General features: G+C 32.2%; 1 protein-coding gene across 27 annotated transcripts in view; it reads left to right on the forward strand.

The window, feature by feature from the left end:
* LOC139514078 (inositol 1,4,5-trisphosphate-gated calcium channel ITPR1-like) overlaps positions 1-27,316 on the forward strand; it is a 269,729-nt gene that overhangs the window by 178,496 nt on the left and 63,917 nt on the right. For 11 of the 27 annotated variants that reach the window (XM_071302875.1, XM_071303014.1, XM_071302868.1 and 8 more), the window contains 7 exons: positions 8,641-8,766; positions 10,017-10,145; positions 10,746-10,866; positions 13,910-14,085; positions 21,134-21,270; positions 22,897-23,008; positions 24,603-24,650. In XM_071302875.1, the coding sequence (XP_071158976.1) occupies positions 8,641-8,766; positions 10,017-10,145; positions 10,746-10,866; positions 13,910-14,085; positions 21,134-21,270; positions 22,897-23,008; positions 24,603-24,650 (849 nt within the window). Of the gene's footprint in view, positions 1-8,640; positions 8,767-10,016; positions 10,146-10,745; positions 10,867-13,909; positions 14,086-15,164; positions 15,210-21,133; positions 21,271-22,896; positions 23,009-24,602; positions 24,651-27,316 lie in introns of all 27 variants that reach the window. The other 16 variants (XM_071303025.1, XM_071303033.1, XM_071302930.1 and 13 more) reach the window with 3 other exon arrangements.

Below are 27,316 nucleotides of genomic sequence, written 5' to 3' on the forward strand. Positions count from 1 at the left end.
AATCAAGTCAATATATATCTGCCCTGAAATATTCAAATGACTTGGACAACCGGTTGTTGGGTTGCTGCCCTCCAATTGGTAATTTTTAAAGAAATTTTGCTGTTTTTGGTTATTATCTTGAATACTATTATAGATAGCGATAAACTGTAAACAGCAATAATGTTCATCAAAGTAAGATCTACAAATAAGTCCACATGACCTAAATGGTCAATTGACCCCTTAAGGAGTTATTGCCCTTTATAGTCAATTTTTTTTTCTCTGTTACTAATGGGCAAAGTTCATTATAGATATAATTGTAAGAAGCAAGAATGTTCAGTAAAGTAAGAACTTCAAACACATCACCATCACCAAAATACAATTTTGTCATGAATCCATTTGTGTCCTTTGTTTAATATGCACATAGACCAAGGTGAGCGACACAGGCTCTTTAGAGCCTCTAGTTCATTTCAATGTCTTTTATGGCTGACTATGCAGTATGGGCTTAGCTTATTGTTGTAGGGTGTACAGTGACCTATTGTTGTTCATTTCTGTCATTTGGTCTCTTGTGAAGTGTTGTCTTATTGGCAATTATACCACATCTTTTTTTTATATATATATAGAGAGAGAATACAATAATTATTACTTTGGCACGAAAATTGAGGAATGTTAAAGTTGTAATTAGGAGTAGAGACTATGTTGTGATCTGTCCCTTTGTCAATCTCTTTTTAGCTCACCAGGGCACAAAGGGTCCCATGTGAGCTTATGCCATCACTTGGCGTTCGTTGTCATCGTCTGTTGTCCTAAACTATTTCATAAATGTCCTCCTCTAAAACTACTAAATAATACATACCTTCAAACTTTAATTAAATGTTCTTTAGGGTATCTAGTTTATAAATTAAGGTCTTTCCTTTTACTAAAAGGAAAGACCTTACTGTATTTCTTCTGATTATTATTATTATTATTATTATTATTATTATTATTATTATTCTTTTTGTTCCGCCAAACTTTGACGAAGTTAGCCTCCGTAACCGTAAGACGTGTCGCTTTCATGTTCACACTTTGTATCGGTGTCATAAATACCTATCCGGAACTCACCCTGTGAGTCGAAATATTTTGTCGGTTCGGAGTAATCCCTCCGAAACCCAAAAACATTGTTATCGTTCCAACACCGTAACCGTAATAGGTAGAAAAAAATGAAGGGTGAAATTTGTTCAGGACCAGACCCCGGTTCTTCGTTACATTTGGATCGAAAAGATTCAACGACTCATTGGTAGGGTTATGCCCCTATGAAAATTAACCGGTGTCGGTTGGCCACCAAAACTCAGAAACCGTAAGTCGTAGACACCTAGGATCTTCACCAATCATCATCAATTCATGTATCTTTGAAAAATACTTCAAGGTCAAATTTGTATGTTGACCTTGACCTTTGACCCAACACCTTGTTATGGGATAATCTCAGAAACCATTATACTTACAGAAGTTTTGAATAGTGGAAAATGTTTGGGTCATTAAGGCGCAACTTTGTTACATTTTGACCGAAGAGATTTGACCTTTTTATAAGGGGCATAACCCCTGTTTTAGGTTTCTGAAAAGACAAAATCAGCTTTTACTATATAACCAAAGGTCCTAGACCCATGGGGTCTTCAGCAATGACATTGGGGACTAATGCCCTTGACAAAGGTCAAAAGGTCAAAGGTCAAGGTCATGTCCCATATAGCGAATTATGTGTTTTTGACCTTATTTAAAGGATTTTCAGTGTGTTTTAAAGCTTTTCAATACATTCTACGTCTATTTGAACATATATTTTACATTATAAAAGGAAAGACCTCTCAATTGTTCAAGAACAATTGACATTTTAATTGTATCTGAATTTTTTTATCAATCGACATACATGGCTACCATGGCTAAAAATAGAACATAGAGGGCTTATATCTCAAAAACTAAAGATTTTAGAGCAAATCTAACATGGAGTAAGATTGTTCAATTGGTCAAGATCTATCAGCTCTGAGATTTTCAGACGATTCGAACACCCATTGTTGGCTTTCTGCCACTAAATTGTTAGTTTTAAGGAAATTTTGCAGTTTTTATACAACCACAAAAATGTAAAAAAAATTGTTATATATTGGTATCACCATGTTGATCACGTTGTCGTCATCGTCCTTAGACAGATGGTTTTCGGATAATAACTTTAGTATATGTAAATAGAAATCAATGAAATATTAACACAAGGTTTATAACTACTAAAGGCAGGTTGGGATTGATTTTGGGGGTTATTTGTCCAACAGTTTAGGAATTAGGGGCCTTAAAGGGGTCAAAATAAGAATGTTTCTAGTTTCCAGACAATTATTTATTAAACTTGTTTGTTAGTGTATTGATCTTTCTGAAATTGTACCACAAGGTTCCATATTATTAAAGGAAGGCTGGGATTGAGTTTGGGGGTAATTGCCCCATTGTTCAGGAATTAGGGGCCAAAAAGGGGCAAACAACAAGCATTTTTTTTAGTTTCCAGGCAATAACTTGTGTTTAAGGGTATGAATCTCTCTAAAATTGTAATGCAAAGCATCACAACACAAAGGGAAAGATGGGATTGCATTTTGGGGTAATTAGCATTCAGGAATTAGGGTCCAAGAAACAAGCATTTTTCTAGTTTCCAGACAATTACTTTGTTGGTTGGGTTTTTTTTTTGAGGGGGGGGGGGGGGGTGTAAAAAAAAAATCATAATTTTTTTTTATCTTAAAATTTTCCATTTTCCATTGATTTATAGTTCTTATTTGTATATTAAAGGAAAAATTACTGATATAGCAGGAGATACACATCAAAAATGATGTGTACATTATTATATAAAGTATTGAGCAATAGCAGGAAATCTTCAGTTGCATAGTACATTTTTGTATTGCACTACTATAGCACAGTATTGTGCATATGCAAGAAATCCTCAAATCAATTGCACATTATTGGATAATTACAAGAAATCTTCTATTTCACCAAAGCAAGAAATCTGATATTGCACAGTATTGTGCAATAGCAAGAAATCTTCTGTGGAAAATAAATAGAAATATTTCAACCCATTTCAAATTTTTAAGATCTTTCACCACATTCATTTTGTGTGGAAACCTATGTTATATAAAAATTTGATCACAATCTAAATTCAGACAGTATCAAGCTTGAATATTGTGTCCAAACTTGCACCAACTGTTCAGGGTTCGACCACTGCAGTCGTATCAGGCTGCTCTCAGCGAAGCATTTTATTTGTTATTATCTTGAATATTATTATAGATAGATATAAACTATAAGTAGCAATAATGTTCAACAAAGTAAGATCTACAAAACAGATAATATGACCTTAATTGTCAATTATCCCCTTAAGGAGATATTGCCCTTTAAAGACAATTTTACACAATTTGTTATCAACAATCTTACATTAAAAAATCTTCTCCTGAAACTATTGTGCCTAATACATCTTAACTTTAAAGAATGTACATTTAGGAATCTTGTTTATGTATTGTATCTAATTTTTTTACCCATCAACAAACATGGCCGCCATGGCTAAAAATAGAACATAGGGGTCAAATGCATTTTTTGGCTTATGGGTGCTATAAACAGTTTCGTACTAAAAACTAGGGGTTATTCCCCGTCTAAAAATAACCATGGAGGAAAACCCCTGTTTATTTACTTACTTGGTGAAAAAGTATCATGTTTTTTGTATTTGATTGTAAAAATTAGTTAATTAGCTTTCAATTAAAACAGGTTGAATGATTGAAATAATTTTAAAAATTATATTAAATAAACATATTTCGAGGGGAGACAACACTGTAAACAGTCTGTTTTTTTAGCAGTGAAAATTGAAAACTTATTTGCAGCCACTGTAGCTCTTTTCGGAGCAGGAAACCGTACCCTGAAACAAGATTTTTTTGAAAGGCCAGGTAAAAACCTACAAAATTCATACAGTTTTGATTATGAAAAATGTGCATGGATCATGTCTTCATGGGTGTGCACTTGACCTGATTTCAAGTTTTTTATGTTAAAATTATACCTTTTTTCCCCCATGTTCATTGGATGAAATTTTTATAATATATTAAAAGTACACATTATTTTTATTTCATTATAAACTAGAGAACATTCTGATTCCAGTGATATCTAGTTTTATACAAGTATCTTTATTAATCAGTCCACCAGTAAGGGTCACATATGCATGGTCCCTCAAAACATGACGTCATAGAAAAAAACTGTTGATTGCACCCTTAAAGGGACAAACATAAAATATAATGATGTTTAAGCAAAGAAATGTGGTAGCAAATGTAGTAAAATTATTTTGAAAAATATTATATGACATGTATACATTGATTTAAAAGCATCAGTTTGGTACATTTAATGCAAATATTACAGATTTGTACATAGCAACCAGAAATAAGAAAACCAGACTCTGTGCGAATATTGAAGTTTTTCGTCTTTTTGCGACATCATGATATTTTTATTCAATCTCTCATATATTTGAAACTAAAAGTTGCACATGAAAAGTGTAGATTTTTTCTACTTTGACCTTTATTACTGATGAGAGTAACATACATGTTTATTCATTATATTGTATATTTGGTACTTTTTATAGTCAAAAAGGTACAAGTGCCATTCCTAAGAAAAACACCATTTCAATATTTTTCTCAACTCAGCCTTATCTTAGTTCATATAATACTAGGTACAAAATATGCTTTAAGTACCTTTATTCATGCTTATTTCATAGTTTTTATTCTATTTATTCAAAAGAAACCCTGTTTTATGATTTATTTTCTTTGTAAAACTGATGAAAAAGGGATAGAGGAAATGTTTGGAATTTGCCAGTTAAACTGTTTGCCACTGGCCAAAATGCCATTACTACGCGACATAAAAAAAGAGCTGTAGTTTCACTATTTGTGGTCACAATCCTTAAAGTAAGACATCATTTTAATCGGTATAGTGTACAGATTCAGAAAAGCTGAGAAATTTTAATTTGTCGCATACAAAGTTTTGCCTTAAGGGTGCTATAAACAGTTTCGTACTAAAAACTAGGGGTTATTCCCCGTCTAAAAATAACCATGGAGGAAAACCCCTGTTTATTTACTTACTTGGTGAAAAAGTATCATGTTTTTTGTATTTGATTGTAAAAATTAGTTAATTAGCTTTCAATTAAAACAGGTTGAATGATTGAAATAATTTTAAAAATTATATTAAATAAACATATTTCGAGGGGAGACAACACTGTAAACAGTCTGTTTTTTTAGCAGTGAAAATTGAAAACTTATTTGCAGCCACTGTAGCTCTTTTCGGAGCAGGAAACCGTACCCTGAAACAAGATTTTTTTGAAAGGCCAGGTAAAAACCTACAAAATTCATACAGTTTTGATTATGAAAAATGTGCATGGATCATGTCTTCATGGGTGTGCACTTGACCTGATTTCAAGTTTTTTATGTTAAAATTATACCTTTTTTCCCCCATGTTCATTGGATGAAATTTTTATAATATATTAAAAGTACACATTATTTTTATTTCATTATAAACTAGAGAACATTCTGATTCCAGTGATATCTAGTTTTATACAAGTATCTTTATTAATCAGTCCACCAGTAAGGGTCACATATGCATGGTCCCTCAAAACATGACGTCATAGAAAAAAACTGTTGATTGCACCCTATATCTCAAAAACTGATCATTTAGAGCAAATCTGACATGTGGTTAAAATGTTCAAAGGTCAAAATCTATCAGCCCTGAAATTTTCAGTCATACTGAACAACCCAACTGGGTTGCTGCCATTGTCTAAATTGGTTATTATAAGGAAATTTTGCAGTTTTTGGTTATTATCTGGAATATTATTGAAGAAAAAGATAAACTGTAAGGGGTCATCCATAATTGTCAACCATTTTCCAAAGTGTACAAAACGTACACTTTTTCAGACCCCCCACCCTCCCTCAAAAAGTGTACATCAACCATTTTCAGATTTCAAGAGAAGAATCAGTCATTCTTAATAAAAAGAAGATCCTGTCTATTATATTTTAGTCTGATATAGAAATTTGCATTGAAAAAAAACTAAAACATATCTGACTGTTTTATTTGATGACATCTATCTGTGATGCTTGTGTTTTGTCAGAATAAAGAGTACAAAGATTAGTGTTTCCCCTATCACACAGTGGGAATGGTAACTCCAATAAAAAAGGGCACCTAGAGCATGCAAAAGATTAACAAAAGGGCACATAAATTATGCTAAGAATCAAAGGAAGGGAAATGCATGGTTATATTGCATTGGTAAAGTATGGACTGATAGTTGTTTATGGAATCAGAGCTCAAGACAGCAATCAATAAAAGTGTAATGTTTAAAAACATTTTGAGTTTTTAAATTTCCCGCCTGTATTTCTATTTAAAAGGTCCCTGTAAATATGCCATTCATGACACTATTAACGTTGATGTATATATACTGTAACGTGTACATATATTGGATATTTTTTAAGTTAAGGTTAAACTTCATATGTGGGTGCTCCTAATTAAAGGAGGCTTATACTAAGAAGAATAAGTTTACTTCCGGTTTACTGGTTTACTATTCTGGAATGCATTACAAGGAAATTAATCGAAAGACCAGTTGAAAATCTTTTCACAAAATGGCATCCTTTCAAAATCAAAACATTCAAAGAACTTAGTGTTTCCATCATTTTTAACCGGATTTTTGTGACAAAAATGTCGGTTATTGATTTGGGGATGTACGGCTGTCGGGCAGTCGGGCGGTCTGAATCAAATGTTGTCCGTGCATTAACTCATGAACCGTTCAACCAAAGCTTTTAAAATTTTAATATGTTGTTACTGACAACTAAATGAAGGTCAAGTTCAATAATAGCGATTTTGACTTTTACCGTTCAGGAGTTATGGTTCTTGAAAGATTGAAAAATGGAGTTTCCAGTCGTGTCCCTGCATTTACGCATGAACTGTTCTACCTAAGCTTTCCAAATTTTAATATGTTGTTTCTGATGACAAAATGGAGATCAAGTCCAATAATGGCGATTTTGACTTTTACCGTTCAGGAGTTATGGTTCTTGAAAGATTGAAAAATGGAGTATCCAGTCGTGTCCGTGCATTTACGCATGAACTGTTCTACCTAAGCTTTCCAAATTTTAATATGTTGTTTCTGATGACAAAATGGAGATCAAGTCCAATAATGGCGATTTTGACTTTTACCGTTCAGGAGTTATGGTTCTTGAAAGATTGAAAAATGGTGTTTCCAGTCGTGTTCGTGCATTTACGCATGAACTGTTTTACCAAAGCTTCCCAAATTTTAATATGTTGTTACTGATGACAAAATAGAGGTCAAGTTCAATAATGACAATTTTGACTTTTACCGTTCAGGAGTTATGGTTCTTGAAAGATTGAAAAATTGTGTTTCCAGTCGTGTCCGTGCATTTTCTCATGAACCATTCAACCAAAGCTTTTGAAATTTTTATATGTTGTTACTGATGGCAAATTAGAGGTCAAGTTCAATAATGACGATTTTGACTTTTACCGTTCAGGAGTTATGGTTCTTGAAAGATTGTGAAATGGCGTTTCCATTCACGTTGTTCCATTTACTCATGAACCATTCAATCTAAGCTTTTCAAATTTTAAGATGTTGATACTGATGACAAAATGGAGGTCAAATTTGATATTGACGATTTTCACTTTCACCATTCATCAGTAATGGTTCTTGTGATATTGCCAGGACACAAATAAATATTAATAAATCTGGTTTGCTGTCGTTGTGACAGCCTCTTGTTTTTTTTATTAAAACAGACCAGAACAATAACGATAACGATCTATAATAAAGCAGGTGAAATTGACAATCCGGGGTACTGAGAAATGCTTGCAAACTTTTGTGTTTAAATAATTTTACTAGTTCACATTTTTGAAAGATTTAGTTTTCATATGATTTGATCTTTTAATCGTTCAATCCCGATTGAGTAGAATTATGATATCGAAATCAATATCATCAAGTGAAAATAATAAAGAAGAAAAAAGAAGAGAAACACACCCAAGCGGCAATTCTCGATTTTATAAATCTTTTAGGGGCCGGCTGAAGGACGCCTCCGGGTGCGGGAATTTCTCGCTACATTGAAGACCTGTTGGTGACCTTCTGCTGTTGTTTTTTTCTATGGTCGGGTTGTTGTCTCTTTGGCACATTCCCCATTTCCATTCTCAATTTTATTTCCCTACGGAAACAATATAAATTCCGGAAATTAAAAAAAAAGCGTACAGTAAAAATGTTGATTTTTCAACCCCCTCCCCCCAAGTGTACGTTTTGTACACTTTGGAAAATGGTTGACAATTATGGATGACCCAAACAGCAAAAATGTTCAGCAATGTAAGATCTACAATAAAGTTTATTTACCAAAATTGTCCCTTAAGAAGTTATTGCCCTTTAAGGACAAATTTACACAAGTTGTTTAAATATGACAGATACAATGAACATGTAAATGGCATTTTTAAGCCACCCATTAATATATATTGAAAAGCAAAAATAATCATTGATGAAAGATTTAAGCAAAAAAATAACAGGTGAGCGATTCAGGCTCTTGAGAGCCTCTTATTTTTTTAAAGATGTAAAACTTCATGTTTCACATATTGAACTCATTAATTTTGTTAATTTTGTAAATGTTTCTATAATGATTGCAGGTGAAAGCAGCATACATTAACTTCCTAAATCACTGTTACATTGACACAGAGGTTGAGATGAAGGAGATTTATACCAGTCCACATATGTGGAACTTGTTTCAGAACTTCTTGGAGGATATGGGAAGGGTGAGTAGAATACAGTTTAATTTATACGTACAGTAAATGATACTTTTAATTTCTCTCTTAAATTTTAAGCTTTTACCAAGGCATCAATATCAAAAGACTAAGCTGTGCTGCTGACCTTGACCTTATTTTCATAGATCATTGGTCATCATTAATTTTCATGGTTAGGTCTTAAAATTCTCAGTTACTATAGGCACTAGATTAAGTTTATGTAAATGTATGAAATTATTATTAGGTGTACATGTTAATCTGACATGGTTCATCTGACATTGACCTAATTTCATGAATTATTGATAATGTAAAGTTTATGTGATACCTGTAGTTAAATCTTTGATCTTTAAATTTCAATTAAAATCATCTAATCAGAAGTCATTTGCTTCCTTTAGCACATCAATCATGAAAACAGCAAGTTTTATAAGCCTGAAAAAACTGTTGCATGGTTTTGAGCAAGCATAAGAAACTTTATACCTGCTGTTGATATTCTTACTGCAAATATTGTTATCTGATATTTAAGATTTTCATAACAAAATTTTGCTTGTATAACGTAGCAGCCATTTCTTTGTGTACAACAGTTACTTATTTGATTATGTGCTACTGTGGAAGACAGACTGAATTAGAGGGCAAGGGGTGATCAATAGGAAAAATCCTTGCCATCATGCATAATATATATTGATGTCACAGTAATGTGCCCCAAGTTCACATAATCTATAAATATACATGATTTAATCTGTTTTTAAAATACTATGGGGTCTCTATACTTTAGAAATTGTGTTTCTTTATGGTTATGGTAAGATAAGGGGATGTTCTAGGTTAAAGTTAAGTTTTTGTTTAAGTTTAAGGTTTTGGTTAAGGGTCCCTGTTCTTTAGAATTCATGGGGATGTCATAGTTATGGTTAATATAAGGCTTAAGAATGGGTTTGGGACCCGTTTGGGTATGGTTTAGAGTTCAGGATAGTTTGATATACCTTTATGTAGTTGAGACCTTTAAAGTAAATTGGGCCAAGAAATAGGTGTTGATGTCTGCTTTGCAGATATATATATATACATCAAACCTTGACATCATGTTCATGGATCATTGATAATGTTTAGTTTGTGTGATAACTGTATAAGACTTAAGCTTTCATCTACAAATTCAGACATTTCAATGTGTGCACTCATATTAAATAATTTTTGACAAGTTTTATTACTTTTTATGATAATAATGGAAATCTATCTGTGAGACAATAACCAGATTGTCTTTATTTTGTTTCTAGGTATCAACAGCTACTACAGATCGTAAACATGCTGATATCGCCTTAGAGAATTATGTTACAGAAACTGTTATGAATGTTATATACACATTCTTCAGTTCACCTTTCTCTGATCAGACAACTGCTTTACAGGTAATTTATCTATTTTAACTGTGATTAAGGAGATTTTGTATGACTGCCAAATATATAGTCAACTATAGGACACTAACCAGTCTTCAACAATGAGCAAAACCCATACAGAAGATATAAAAAGGAGGAAATTTATTTCAAAAGGTATATATGTATCAGCAAGGTCATGAGACTGCATAACTATTTTTGCAGGAGTTATTCCACTTGAAATTAGAAATTATATGGAAAATAACAGGGTTAGCGATCTCAACCAATGACAACCACTGAATAACAGTCTCTTGACTTGAAATATGCCTTTATAAAATGTGATGGATTAAACATGTTAGCAATTGCTCAAACCCCTGCCCTAATGCTCGGAAATTGGTGTTTCCCAGAAAAAATTGTGAATGTTTTAAAGATTTGCTTGATCTAACTTTTTCTTTCTTTCATGTTTTGCAATGTTACCAGAAGAAGTAACAATTTCAAAAGTTTTAATGAGTTACTTAATCCTTATCATACGTCAAATGAGCAGTACCATATAGCATATTGTATTACTATTATAATATCATATTTTGGAATGTTTTGTGTAAACACATGGTTAATTTATGAATAACTATGTTGTAGGCCCGGCAGCCAGTCTTTGTCAAGCTGTTACAAGGAGCTTTCAGAGTGTCTGACTGCCCTTGGTTAAGTGGATCTCAAAAGTACCATGTTGAAACGTGTATAAAGACTTTGGCAGATATAGGTTTGTAATACCAGTTAATACATTGAATAAGTTCAGATGATCATTTCAAATAACCATTTGTGTTTGAATCTGTTTAAGACAGTAATACTTACAGGTCATATACTATCTATGTTAAGTAAAAATAAAAAATAAATCCATGATCACGTCACTTAATTTTCATTTTGTGTCATAATTTCCCCCATTGGTATGTCAGTCTTCAATTTTACAAAATGAGAATCAGTCGTGAAAACAAAATGGAGATAAGGTTAGATGTATCATCAGTTATCTGTATAAAACCACTTTGTGTGCTTTTTATATTTGCGGTCGTATATTGGTATGACGTTGGCGTCGTCATCGTTGTCGTCGTCGTCGGAAGACACATTGGCTTTCGCACAATAACTTTAGTTTAAATAAATAGAAATCTATGAAATTTTAACACAAGGTTTATGACCACAAAAGGAAGGTTGAAATTGATTTTGGAAGTTTTCGTCCTAACAGTTTAGGAATAAGGGGCCAAAAAAGGGCCCAAATAAGCATTTTTCTTGGTTTTCCCACAATTACTTTAGTATAAGTAAATAGAAATCTATGAAATTTAAACACAAGGTTTATGAACACAAAAGGAAGGTTGGGATTGATTCTGGAGTTTTATTCCCAACAGTTTAGGAATTAGGGGCCAAAAAGGGACCCAAATAAGCATTATTCTTGGTTTTTCGCACCATAACTTTAGAACAAGTAAATAGAAAACTATGAAATTTATACACAAGGTTTATGACCATAAAATGAAGGTTGGGATCGATTTTAGGAGTTTTGGTCCCAACAGTTTAGGAATTAGGGTCCCAAAGGGTCCAAAATTTAACTTTGGATGATTTCATCAAAAATAGAATAATTGGGGTTCTTTGATATGCTGAATCTAAACATGTACTTAGATTTTTGATTATGGGCCCAGTTTTCAAGTTGGTCCAAATCAGGGTCCAAATTAAACTTAGTTAGATTTCAACAAAAAATGAATTCTTTGGGTTCTTTGATATGCTGAATCTAAACATGTACTTAGATTTTTGATTATGGGCCCAGTTTTCAAGTTAGTCCAAATCGGGGTCCAAAATTTAACTTTGTTTGATTTCAACAAAAAATGAATTCTTTGGGTTCTTTGATATGCTGAATCTAAACATGTACTTAGATTTTTGATTATGGGCCCAGTTTTCAAGTTAGTCCAAATCGGGGTCCAAAATTAAACTTTGTTTGATTTCAACAAAAATTGAATCCTCAGGTTTCTTTGATATGCTAAATCTAAGGCAAGGATTTTTTAATTTGTTGGTTTATGAATCCGCCGACCCGATTTTGCCGATTTCCAGAATTAAAATAAAATTGACTTCATGCTTTTTTATTCCCGCCAACCCTAACAAATGCATTATCCCTGAAAAATAATTAAAATATTCTTTTTTTATGAAACGAAGTGCATTAATCACTAACAAAATTGATAACACTTTCTGTTGTGAAAAAATAAAACTTCCTGTTTACGTTTCTAAAAATAGACAAATCAATTATAACTGACCTTGAAATGTTGTTTGCGCAAATAATTTTGCGGAACGAAACCTGTGTTTAAAATTAATTACACAATAAGTTTGTTTTTTTCCTATTTGTCATCAGTCCGTGAGATGCATCTTCTCATAGAAATAGACTTGCCTAATGTGGACAGGTGGAAGTTGAAGACATCTAGTTAATTAAAGTACTGAATATTAACAAATCATTTAAAATTTTCTTGTTTCATAGATAAAAAAAAAAAAAAACATCGTCCATTTGAATAAAAAAAAAAAGGGAATGCATGACAACAGATTAACTCGATATTCTCGTTTTTCCAGAAGACGATTCTATTACATTTTTGACACCTGTGTTGAAACTTATTTCCGTACGACGTTTCACATCTTTTCTTTATCAGTTTTCGTGCTTGAAGATCATTATTCACCAAGTTTACTGGAATTGATTAAGAGCTACGCAAATCTGTTTTTTTTGTGAAATGACGATTTATTTTCGTCTTTGTCCGGGCACCCCCCTTTTTACGGGAAATTATTCGACAATGTAATGCAATTTTATGACAGCTGAGCAACAATATTTCATCGAACTAAAATTTAAGAAATGATGACAAAATAGCATTACAAACATATTATTAGAAAGGTGAAATATATATTTATTTTGTATATTTTTCTGTCTTGAAAGATATTTTTTTTCTATTTTTTCCCGACCAACTGACCCGACTTTTTCATGGAGAAAATCTGTAAACCAACAAATTAAAAAACCGTAACCTAAACATGTATCAAGAATTTTGATTATTGGGCCAGTTTTCAAGTTGGTCCAAATCAGGGTCCAAAATTTAACTTTGTTTGATATCAACAAAAATTGAATGTATGGGGTTCTTTGATATATGCTGAATCTAACCATGTATTCAGATTTTTGATATTTGGGCCCAGTTATCAAATTGGTCCACATTGAGGTCTTAAGGGTCCAAAATTGAACTTCATTTGATTTCATCAAAAATTGAATTCTTAGGGTTCTTTGATATGCCGAATATACCATGTATTTAAATTTTGGATATTGGACCATAATAGGTAAATGTCCAATTTAAAATTTTTAAGTTTTTAAGTTTAAGTTCTTAGACCACATTCATTCTGTGTCAGAATAAAATTGAGAATGGAAATGGGGAATGTGCCAAAGAGACAACAACCCGATCATAGAAAAAAAAAACAACAGCAGAAGGTCACCAACAGGTCTTCAATGTAGCGAGAAATTCCCACACAATGAGGAGGAGTCCTTCAACTGGCCCCTAAACAAATATATACTAGTTCAGTGATAATGAACACCATACTTATTTACAAATTAGTAACCTATGTTGTGTCAACTATTTAATCACAATCCAAATTCAGAGCTGTATCAAGCTTGAATGTTGTGTCCATACTTGCCCCAACTGTTCAGGGTTCGAACTCTGCGGTCGTATAAAGCTGCGCCCTGCGGAGCATCTGGTTATATTAGTCTTAGATAAGTAATAAAAAAGGGGAGAACTCTTTTTCAGCAAAGACTAGAGGGATTGCAATTCCAGTAGATTTAGACAGCCAAGTTAGCATTATGTTTGAGAAAGCACAGATTGTGGCAAAACAGGCCAAACAATGGATGTCTGTACGATCAAATAAACGAGAGTCGGTTGCTTCAGTATCGAGAGATTACAGAAACATTATTGAAGGTTTACAGGTAAAACCTTCAGTACAAACTTTACTTTCTTGTATGGTTGAGGTGTGCTGCTTCATATATAATATCTATATAGTTTTAATTAACAGGCTATTATTTGAACTTTTTTGGAATTATTATTTTTAATTATGGAATTTTCTTAATTTCTTGTGCTTGAAATTTCTAATAAATTCCATGTTTATTTGCTATTATAATGTTTTGAGTGGTTCATAACACTTTCTATACAATGTACTATCTTCTTTGTAAAAGAAAGTGTTGTGCGCAGCACAGAACGTTAAAGTACAGAATAAACATGGATTTATTAAAAATATCAAAAAAACAAGAAATTATGCAAATTCCATAATTGAAAATAATTGCAAGTCGAAATAATAGCCTGTTAATTGTTAATGCAAATGATATCTTCAATATACATAAATTTTGTATGATTGGCTAGGAATGGTAAAAAGATAATGCAGATTGATTTCATAAGAAAGTTTCTACAAAATATTAAGTTAAATTGCTTGCCACTGCATTGCTGTTTTGCACAGATCGAGCATTGAAATACCAATTAGGTTTACTATAAAGCTGGGTTTAAGTTTAAGTTTTATGTCAAAGAAACACATTTCTTTAACGAAATAATTTTTGGAAATATGTTATTCCTCCAGATTTGAATTTGTTTATTAATTGCTATTTAATTATCTTAAAAATTAGGTGTTTGTTTTTTGGGTTTTTTTCCTGGTGATAACTAAGGTACATAATGAGAGATTGATTTCAAATTTTAAAAGGATAACATGGATCATTACTTAAATGAGAAGCATGATTTTGATGGATTTGACATTTATTGATATAGAGTTAAAATCAGGCTTTTGTTAGTGTACATTTTACTGCAATGCTCTCAAAATGAGTGTTTATTATTTGTTTTACATGATTTTTAGAAATGTTTTAAAGGAGAAAAGGGAACTGCTTGGTCTACTTTACTTACAACTCAGGTGTCATCAAAAGCTTAAATGCATGAAACTTTAGAATGTCACTAACAAAGAGCTATGCTTTCATATAGTTATGTTGATAAGGAAACGTACAAAAATAGCATTTATTTATATTAGGGTATTAGTTGCCTACCAGAGGAGGAGGTTGAAGAGGTTATTCAGGTATTGTGTGTTACAAAGCAGACCTGTCAACTTGTCCACATCCCCAGTCATCATCTGCTTTCCATTAACTTGTCACAGACCATTGCATCTTTAACAAAAGTCAGTCTTTATTATACCATCTTGGCACCCTTACCACTATTCCAATTTACAACTTTTTAACACAATCAGTTTTTAGTTTTTGATTTATATTTGTTTTGCATTTTACATAGGCGTGCCAGTAAAGACTTCGATTACTTTCCTATTGGCATTAAGTTTGTTGATAACAGCAATACATGTATCTCATCCTTTTAAATACTTTCAATAAGGAATAGGATAACACAATGTTTGTTTGTTTGTTTGATGGTTTTAGTGCCACTTTTGATAACCTTGGCTATATTAGAACAAACTGCTTTTATTGGTAGAGGAAGCAAGAGTATGTGAATCACAACCTGAAGCAAAAAATATTGGGAGTCCAACACAACTCACTAAGTGCATGTTTGGAACTCACAACCTCAGAGTTAGTGATCACTATAGATTACTTAAACCACTGTCTTTCTGAGGTCCTGATAAATTGTGTATAGGGTTGTTCATGATGAATAGTCAATGTTACTTTATCTTATTTTCAAGCTTCATAGTCAACTTATTTTAAGACCTGTTTCTTTGACTATACATTAAGGCCTATAATATGTGCTACACAATTGTATTTACACCTGGTTTGTGTAATGGGCTTGACCTGATTTCCTTGCTCAAGTATGTTCACTGTATCAATTCAAGAACAGTCAACATTATTTTATATTTTGATGATTTAAAGGAGGCTCACATGCCCCAGACCTTATTTGATTGCTTCTTTGATTAGGTTTAGTTTCAGAGAGAGGTATTTGCCCCTATATAAGTATGTCTCCTTGATATTGACTTCATGTAACTATCAAAGAAGTTTTCATAATTAGGTGAAAATTATTAGCAAGACAAGATATTCGAATAGGTCAATACAACCAAAAATGTCAGTTGACTCTTGATTGAAAGAATTTTCAATTTTTACCATGTTTACCAACTTTTTTGACATTTTTGCCTATTATCTAAAACTATAAAAGATAGATAGAGAATTTAAATAACAAAATTGATCAGCATGTCAGTATGGCAGAAGTCCATAATATAAACATTGCATTTCATTTGAAATAACAATAAGAAATAAAAGGGACACATTTGGAACTGCTGGCATTTGTTCTTGGCTACAATTGAAAATTCAAGTTGACAGGTCTGATGTTTACATTTTGTGATTTTATTGTTTTCAGCTGAGTTATCAGTGTAAATGTTTAACATTTGAATAGTATTTACAAGTTCTGTTGCACAATATAGTGGTTGTCCTTATACCTTATTTGGTTTATTTATAATTTTTCAGAACTAATTCACATAATCTATCACTATGTCATATTAGATAGCTTTTTTACACAGAGATGTCTATTTTATGTATTCTGATGTAGATAAATAAGGGAAGTCCATTATTTGTTTATTACATTTTAAAAGCTAACAATTTTCTTTAAGTTTTGTTCCTATATATATATAGACATTGTATGAAAAGTGCAAATTGATAACCAATTGAGTTGCACCTAATACATTAATAGAACAGAAGTGATGTAATTCAGTTATATAAAGACATCTATTGACTGTAATGTAATTTATCGTTTGTGTGTTTTCTGTAAAAAAAACTATAGATAATGTCTTTTTGGGCAAAATAAATCAGTTCCTAATTAACCTGCACTGAAAGAAAATGTTCAACTGAATTTTAACTCCTTTATACAACTTTTCATTTAGTCAATTTGCACTTTACAAACAATGATTTAGAATTCAGTAAATAAGTTGCTATTTCATCTTTACTAGGCAAGGCTTACTATCTTACCCAATCCTCTTCTCCTTTGGCAGATTAAGCTAACATTTGTGATTACAATGCAGCACCATCTACTGGAAGTCAAAAGTCAAGCTTATTCTGACTTCCTCATTGTTGGCCAATGGCAGCAATGTGGAGGGGTAAAAAAGGTTGCATCCACTCTAGTGTCTACAAATTTCATAAAGCAGGAACCCAAAATATATATGTTGACATTGCAACATATGTGCTAGAAGCATACCTTGGAACTTCAATCAGTTGATGAAAAACTTTAAAATAGTCACTGGATATCTTCCTATGATTTGGGGGTAAAGATTTGTAGCACAATCAGCACTTGGCAATTGTTTATTGACATTTACTATGATTACACTTGAACATAAAACTTGAATTAAAAAATTGTATCTTAATCTGACGAGGGTGGAGAGGTAGGGACTGGATTGTAACCCTTGGCTAGCAAAGATGTTGCTATTTATGCATGCTGTAAAATATAGTTTATTTATGACTGCAAAAATTTTGCAGTCGTATATTGGTATCATGTCGTCGTCGTTTTCCACGTCATCCAAAGACAGTTGGTTTCTGGACAATAACTTTAGTATAAGTAAATAGAAATCCATGAAATTTATACTTAAGGTTTATAACCTCAAAATAAGATTGGGATCGATTTTGGGGTTATGGTCCCAACAGTTTAGGGCCAAAAAAGGGGTCCATATTAGCATTTTAATAGTTTCCAGACAATAACTAGTGTTTAAGTGTATGAATCTCTCTGAAATTATAACACAAGTTTCCATACCACAAAGGGATGGTTAGGATTGACTTTGGGGGGTTATGGCTCAAACCATTTAGGAATTGGGGACTAAAAAGGGGGGAAAACAAGGGATTCCTGTTTAATGGATAATTAAGACAATTTTAAATCAGTGTAAGGGAGGTAATTCAATCACATTTAAAGAACAATGTATTTAAATGAGTAATTATGGTTGCAAACTCCATTAGAAATTTGTATTGAGATTATGACCATATCTTGAGGAAAATAATTTTTTGGGGAAAATAAGGAAAAAGGAGGGGGGATAAGAAATTGTGGGAGGGGACATTTTTTTCTGATTTCAGATTTCAGAAATTAAAAAGAAGGTTTCTTCAAATATTATAATTTTTGGTAAAAAAAAAGTAGGTTCAATTTGCAACAGCATAGTGTATTGCACAAAAGCAAAAAATTGGATATAAATTCAAATCATATAACCAATTTCAAGTTCTTTGACTACAGTTTTTCTGTGTCAGAAATCTATTATGTGCCAAATATTTAATTACAATCAAAATTCAGACCTGTATCAAGTGCTAATATTGTGTCCATATTTGCCCCTGTTCAGGCTTGGACCTCTGTGGTCGTATCCAGCTGCGCTCAGTGAAGCAATTTATTTTAAGAAGGTAGAAGACCTGGATGTTTTAAAACTTGTATAAATATGCCTTCTGTCATTTGCGTTGATCTCATTTTCATGGTTCAATAACTGCTGAATAAATATATGTAGGTTTTTGTCAAGTCAATTTCTCACTTATGATAAGTATAACAATAGATCTTTCTGGTATATGAGATCCTTATGAGGTGTATATGTCAATCAGCTAGGGTTTATAATTACCTGACTCATTTCGTGGATAAGTTATCCAGGTAAAATGTTCTGTTTACATCTCTTTCTCATGTACATGGTAGGCTATATTTGGTGTATTGAATGATTGTAAGGTTTACATGTCTGTCTGGCTGGTTTCATCTGACCTTGATCTCATCATCATGGTTCATTAGTCAATGTTACTTTTTGGTTCCTCCTTATATCAATATTGTAATTAGTTTGTGTGATTTGGTCAGTTTATTGTGATTCATATACTTAATGCAGAAGATCAACTATATTTAGTGTATGAAATTATTGGAATGGATGCATGTCTGTCTAGCAGGGTTTAAATTGACACTTTTTAGCTCACCTGGCCCAAAGGGCAAAGTGAGCTTTTCTCATCACTTTGCGTCCGTCGTCCGTCGTCGTCGTCGTCATCGTTGTCCGGCATCGTCTGTTAACTTTTACAAAAATCTTCTCCTCTGAAACTACTAGGCCAAATTTTACCAATCTTAGCCATAATCATCATTGGAGTATCAAGTTTAAAAAATGTGTCTGGTGACCCGGCCAACCAACCAAGATGACCGCCATGGCTAAAAATAGAACATAGGGGTAAAATGTAGAATTTGGCTTATAACTCTGAAACCAAAGCATTTAGAGCAAATCTGACATGGGGTAAAATTGTTTATCAGGTCAAGATCTATCTGGTTATCTTGAATACTATTATAGATAGAGATAAACTGTGAACAGCAATAATGTTCAGCAAAGTAAGATCTACAAATAAGTCAACATGATCAAAATGGTCAGTTGACCCCTTAAGGAGTTATTGCCCTTTATAGTCATTTTTTACCAATTTTCTTTAATTTTGTAGTCTTTTACAAAAATCTTCTCCTCTGAAACTACTAGACCAAATTTTAACAAACTTAGCCACAATCATCATTGGAGTATCTAGTTTTAAAAATGTGTCTGGTGACCTGGCCAATCAACCAAGATGGCCACCATGGCTAAAAATAGAACATAGGGGTAAAATGTAGATCTTGGCTTATTACTTTGAAACCAAAGCATTTAGAGCAAATCTGAAAAGGGTTAAATTGTTTATCTAGTCAATATTTATCTGCTCTGAAATTTTAAGATGAATTGGACAATATGTTGTTGGGTTGCTGCCCCACAATTGGTAATTTTAAAGAAATTTTGCTGATTTTGGTTATTATCTTGAATATTAGTATTGATATAACCCGAATAATTCAGTCGTTATATTCCGCTGATCTACGAAGGCTACATTAACGCCTGAACGTCTTCCTCGATCAAGACCGTCAACCGGAAAATTCACACCGCTTTGCAATATGGGAATTTTGATTTAAATTGGCAGCTAAAGAAGGAGGAGTTCCGGATGTTAATTGATGATAAATGATGTAAACTGATGTTAATTGATGTTAATTAATTATTATCGGATTTGTGTTAATTGAACACACGTGTTTGGTAAGACAATTTCAAGAGAGTTGCGCAGACTCATATCCTGATCGCCGCTGATTGGCTCTCTTTCACAGAGAGCAGGCGACGCGGCCAATGATCATAAGGAGTTCAAGCCCTCGTGTGGGAGAAAATCGGACACGCAAAGGGCTTGAATTATTCGAGTTAGTATTGATAGAGATAAACTTTCAACAGCCATAATGTTCAGCAAAGTAAAATCTACAAATAAGTCAACATGACCTAAGTGGTCAGTTGGCCCCATCAAAGAGTTATTGCCCTTTATAGTCATTTATTAACAATTTTCATTAATTTTATAAATTTTTGTAAATGTTTACAAAATGTTTTCCTCTGTGTAACTAAAGGGCCAAGTTTATTATAGATAAAGAAAATTGCAAGTAGCAAGAATGTTCAGTAAAGTAAGATCTACAAACACATCACCATCATCAAAATACAATTTTGTCATAAATCCATCTGTGTCCTTTGTTTAATACATGTATACACATAGACCAAGGTGAGTGACACAGGCTCTTAGGAGCCTCTAGTTCTTTGTTTCTTGATAATTTTAAGTTTTTGTAATATCTGTTGTTAAACTTTGATCTTGTCGACTTGTAGAATAATGTCAATAAGTCAGGTTAGACATTTGAGCGTGTACACTCTTGTTATATATACATGTATATATGTATTCATCTTTAGGCATTATAAATATAATAAAACTGATAAATCACTTTTGATGACTTTTACCTGGTTTGCTGTCAATTTGTCAGCTCATTTCTTGTTTTTAATATTCATATGCATTTCAACAAGTTCTAAATGCATACAAAGTGTATGATAATTCAGTTCTCTAGAAACAATCTTTTATCAGACTTCAGATAATGATCTCTCATCTTATATGTATCTACTCATTAATATGCATCTTATTTTTGCAGCTAGATGTTAAGCAACCAGCAATCTATTAACTTGTGATTTTTTAATTTATTGATAGTATAACTATTTTTCAGGAAATAGAAGAGCTTCTAGAAGATCGTCTTCGTCCTCTGGTGCAAGCAGAGTTGTCTGTGCTTGTTGATGTCCTTCATTTTCCAGAACACTTATTTCCAGCTGGTACAAAATGTGAAATAGGAGGATTTATATCTCGGTAATATTTACAATACAAGATGTATTTTTGCCCCAGAAGTAGAAAAGTGGGCATTAAGTTTTACCCTTGTTCAACTGTCAGTAGGTTTGAAAGTTGCTTTTTATACAACCGCAAAAATCAAAAATGTTCTGGTTATATATTGGTGTCGCGTCGTCATTGTCTACATCATCATTGTCGTCCGAAGACAGATGATTTCCAGATAATAACTTTAGTATAAGTGAAAAGAAATCAATAAAAAAATTTAACACAAGGTTTATAACCACTTAAGGAAGCTTGGGATAGATTTTGGGGGTTTTGATCTCAACAGTTTAGGAATTGGGGGCCAAAAATGGGCACTAATAAGCATTTTTCTTGGTTTTCACACAATAACTTTAGTATGAGTAAATAGAAATCTATGAAATTTAAACACAAGGTTAATGAGCACAATAGGAAGGTTGGGATTGATTTTGGGAGTTTTGGTCCTAACAGTTTAGGAATTAGGGGCCAAAAGGGTCCCAAAATTAAACTTTGTTTGATTTCATCAAAAATTTAAACTTGGTGTTCTTTGATATGCTTAATCAAACCGTGTATTTAGATTCTTAATTTTTGGTCCCGTTTTCAAATTGGTCTACATTAAGGTCAAAAGGGTCCAAAATTAAACTTTGTTTGATTTCATCAAAAAATGAATTCTTGTGGTTCTTTGATATGTTGAATCTAACCATGTATTTAGATTTTGGATATTGGACCATAATAGGTAAGTGTCCAATTTAAATTTTTTAGTTCTTAGACCGCATTCATTCTGTGTCAGAAACCTATTTTTTGTCAACTATTTAATCACATTCCAAATTCAGAGCGGTATCAAGCTTGAATGTTGTGTCCATACTTGTCCCAACTGTTCAGGGTTCGACCTCTGCGGTCGTATCAAGCTGCACCCTGGGGATTATCTGGTTGTTCTCTAACTTTAGTTTGCCTCAACTAAATGTTATGTTTGAATTTTGGTGGCTTCACTTTAACCGTTCTAGAGTAATGCCTGTTTCATTGCTGAATTTTTCATTTCCTTACCCTTACTTAAGTTTGCTTCAACCGAATATTATGAAACTTACACACATTTGCTTCAACCGAATATTATGAAACTTACACACAATGCTTAATACCACCAAAAAAAATCAAGTCTGAATTTGGTGATGTCACGCTTACCGTTATGATGTAGCACTTAAATTGAAAACAATTTGTATGCAGAAGCATTATACTAACCTTGACTTTGGCCTTTAATTCTTACAATATACAGTTTACAAACTTTGTTCCTGAATCTGGTGTTTAGCCCAAGATGTGGCTCCTGTGATTTCAAATGAAGTTAGCCCCAGGTTAAGATGTTAACACTACCTAAAATTAACCCAATTTAATCAATTAGATTTGAACCTGGATTAAAACAGCAAAGTGTGAACTGGGTATTTTAAATATGAGTGCTTAACATGACAAAGTGTGCATTCTTTATTCTATCTCAATTGCCATTATGTTGTATCTTTTTTTTAACAATAATAGAAAACAGAATTCAAAAAAATTCAAAATAAGAAGTATACCTTCATTTTCAAAGCCATTGTTCTGTAATACATATTTTGTGGTACATGTACCAATAACATTTTACAGGCTGATTGGACATACCAAATGTCTTTTAGAAGAAAAAGAAGAAAAGTTATGTATTAAAGTATTACAGACATTAAGAGAGATGATGACAGTAGATAATGATTATGGAGATAAGGTACATTACATTGTAATAAACAAATATTATGGAGATAAGGTACATTACATTGTAATAAACAAATATTATGGAGATAAGGTACATTACATTGTAATAAACAAATATTATGGAGATAAGGTACATTACATTGTAATAAACAAATAATATGGAGATAAGGTACATTACATTGTAATAAACAAATATTATGGAGATAAGGTACATTACATTGTAATAAACAAATATTATGGAGATAAGGTACATTACATTGTAATAAACAAATAATATGGAGATAAGGTACATTACATTGTAATAAACAAATATTATGGAGATAAGGTACATTACATTGTAATAAACAAATATTATGGAGATAAAGTACATTACATTGTAATAAACAAATATTATGGAGATAAGGTACGTTACATTGTAATAAACAACTATTATGGAGATAAGTTACATTACTTTGTAATAAACAAATATTATGGAGATAAGTTACATTACTTTGTAATAAACAAATATTATGGAGATAAGGTACATTACATTGTAATAACCAAATATTATGGAGATAAGGTACATTACATTGTAATAAACAAATATGTGATGGAGATAAGGTACATTACATTGTAATAAACAAATATTTCATATAATAGTAATTCAGCTAGTTTTAGTCATAGGACATTTGTCAAACTTTCTCTCTAAATGTCTTGTTGTTATTTTTTTTTTATAAAATATGGAAATTGATCTGATTTCTGAAGTCTTGCTGAATTATTGCTCAATGGTTAATTTTCCTGCTGTCTTCAGTATTAAACTTACTTTTGCTAATTTTTATTAGTTTAGGTATTTGCTTTGAAGATGTTCATGAAGCTAGTTCATGAAGACTATTAACAATATGTTGGTTTTTTTTTATTTTTCACAATGAGTACTTCAGACATACTTATTCGTTTACATGATAAAAAAAACCTTTGATGGGACAACTGACATTCCTAGTCAATTGAGGTTGGAGTCCAATGCACCTGCACAAAGTGGGTTCAAACTCACAACTTCAGTGTTGACTTAGCTATTGATAACAGTAGTAGAACTAATTAGACCACTTGGCCACCATAATCTAGCAATTAAAAATGTATAATAGATTTTCCAAAACATTGTTAATAATTTCAGTATTTATTGTTTAAAATGATGTACTACACTAGAGGTTTGGCAAATTAATTAGGCTAAACATATCCAAATTCATAATTTCTACCTGAGGAGCAGAACATTTTTAATAGTCTTCATTATTTCATCACAGTTATAATACTCATCAAATAATTCTAGAGTGGGGTTTTTGCAGATTGGCATTTGGCATGTATTATCTGTTAATGCTGATGAATAATATACTGCTATGGAATATAACAGCATCGCTGAACAAAAAGTTGCTGATGTTATCTTGGTCTGAAAAGGCTTTGAAAATGAAATAGTTAATAGCAAATTTAGTAAAATGTGGATTTGGCAAATTTTTCTCAAGTTGATGTTGCATTATAAAAATTAAACCAAGAAAGAAATCAGTAAACAATTTAATATTACCTATTACATCCTTCCTTGTATAATATGTATAACATTCTATTTGCTGTGGCGATTAAAGGTGGATGTGAAAACTTTGGGTAAAAAAGAATTGGATGATCATCGAAGGGTAAGATGCATGATGGGAATATTGTAATGAGTATTTATAGCATGTGTTATTACATTTTTAGCTCACCTGGCCCGAAGGTCCAAGTGAGCTTTTCCCATCACTTTGCGTCCGTCGTCCGTCGTCGTAGTTAACTTTTACAAAAATCTTCTCCTCTTAAACTACTGGGCCAAATTGAACCAAACTTTGCCACAATCATCTGGGGTATCTAGTTTAAAAAATCTGTCTGGTGACCCGGCTAACCAACCAAGATGGCCGCCTTGGCTAAAAATAGAACATAGGGGTAAAATGCAGTTTTTGGCTTACAACTCAAAAACCAAAGCATTTCGAGCGAATCTGACATTGGGTAAAATTGTTTATCTGGTCAAGATCTATCTGCCCTGAAACTTTCAGATGAATCAGACAACCTGTTGTTGGGTTGCTGCCCCTGAAGTGGTAATTTTAAGGAAATTTTGCTGTTTTTGGTTAATATCTTGAATATTATTATAGATAGAGATAAACTGTAAACAGCAATAATGTTCAGCAAAGTAAGATTTACAAATAATTCAATGACCGAAATGGTCAGTTGACCCCTTTAGGAGTTATTGCCCTTTATAGTCAATTTTTAACCATTTTTCGTAAATCTTAGTTATCTTTTACAAAAATCTTCTCCTCTGAAAATACTGGGCCAAATTAATCCAAACTTGGCCACAATCATCTTTGGGATATCTTGTTTAAAAAATGTGTCCGGTGACCGGGGCATCAAATCAAGATGGCCACAGCTAAAAATAGAACATAGGAGTAAAATGCAGTTTTTGGTTTATAACTCAAAAACCAAAGCATTTAAAGAAATCTGACATGGGTTAGAATTGTTTATCAGGTCAAGATCTATCTGCCCTGAAATTTTCAGATGAATCGGATAATCCGTTGTTGGGTTGCTGCCCCTGAATTGGTAATTTTAAGGAAATTTTGCTGTTTTTGGTTATTATCTTGAATATTATTATAGATAGAGATAAACTGTAAACAGCAATAATGTTCAGCAAAGTAAGATACAATTTTCATAAAATTTGTAAATTTTTATTAACATTTTCCACTATAACTACTGGGCAAAGTTCATTATAGATAGAGATAATTGTAAGCAGCAAGACTGTTTAGTAAAGTAAGATGTACAAACACATCACCATCACCAAAACACAATTTTGTCATGAATCCATCTGCTTCCTTTGTTTAATATTCACATAGACCAAGGTGAGCGACACAGGCTCTTTAGAGCCTCTAGTTTTATTTCTATTTATGTAGACATATAGTCTCCTAATTATACAATGATAGCTTATTAATATGGTGTCAACAGTTTGCTAAATTTTCTTATTGAATGTTTGTTATAAGATTTAAGGAAGAAGATAATATAACAACAACAAAACACAAACTTGAAAATAAATCAATATAATGTAAGGTCCAGGGTTGATTTTTTTAATTAATAGAATTTAATTGTTTCAATACCATACCTATATTCATTGAAAAAAAAAGATATATATCTTTTTTTAAAGTAGATTTTAGTTTTTTTAAGTTTAGACATACTCAAGTTGCTTTTATTCTCAAATGCATAACACTTGTATAGAATTTTATTTACACCTTCTGTAGACCTAACAAATACTCTCTAAAGTTTCTCAATTATATTGAATTATACACAATTACCATTATATCACAAACTAGTGATGTTAAATAGATAAGGCTTGCTACCACAAACTTTTTACTAGATTTGTCTGTTCGTTGTCCACATGTTGTACAATAACTCAAAAGCGCACTAACCAATTTGCATGAAACTGGTGAATTGTTTAAATCTATTGATGTGAACTCTCTATCTTTTTTTCTTTTTTTTTTGTCGAGCCTTTCGACTTTCGTCGAAAAAGTGAGACAGCGTTCCTACATTCCGTCGGTGTCGGCGGCGGCAGCGTCCACAAATATTCACTCTGTGGTTAAAGTTTTTGAAATTTTAATAACTTTCTCAAACTATACTGGATTTCTACCAAACTTGGACAGAAGCTTGTTTATGATCATAACATAGTATCCAAAAGTAAATTTTGTAAAAATAAAATTCCATTTTTTTCGTATTTTACTTTTAAATGGACTTAGATTTTCTGCCAGGAAACAACACATTCACTCTGTGGTTAAAGTTTTTAAAATTTTAATAACTTTCTTATACTATTTTGGATTTGTACCAAACTTGGACAGAAGCTTGTTTATGATCAAAAGCTAATATCTATTTTGTTAAAATTTTGTACCTGTGTATCCGTATTTTACTTATAAATGGTTTTTCTTCCAGTTAACATTACATACAGTCTGCAGTTAAATTTTTTAAAACACTTATTAGATTCATAAACTATCCTGGATTTTTACCAAACTTGGACAGAAGCTTCTTACAATCATGACAGTCAAAAGATAGTATCAAGAGGAATGATTTTATTGATTTTTTTCCTCATTTTTGTTGGGCCTGTGATTAACAGCAAAAGTAGGCGAGACACTGGGTTCCGCGGAACCCTTACAAATTTTTTATTAATTTAAGACTTTATGTTTCAGACTTATGGGGTGTTACTCATTAAAAAAGCTGATTTAAAGAAACTGGTGAATTGATTATATTTTTTTTTTTAATGCCTTTCCTAGTCGTGGGGTTTAAATCATTAAAGAAAGGG

This window comes from Mytilus edulis, chromosome 1, assembly GCF_963676685.1.
Source record: "Mytilus edulis chromosome 1, xbMytEdul2.2, whole genome shotgun sequence".
In the NCBI taxonomy this organism is placed as follows: Eukaryota; Metazoa; Mollusca; class Bivalvia; order Mytilida; family Mytilidae; genus Mytilus; species Mytilus edulis.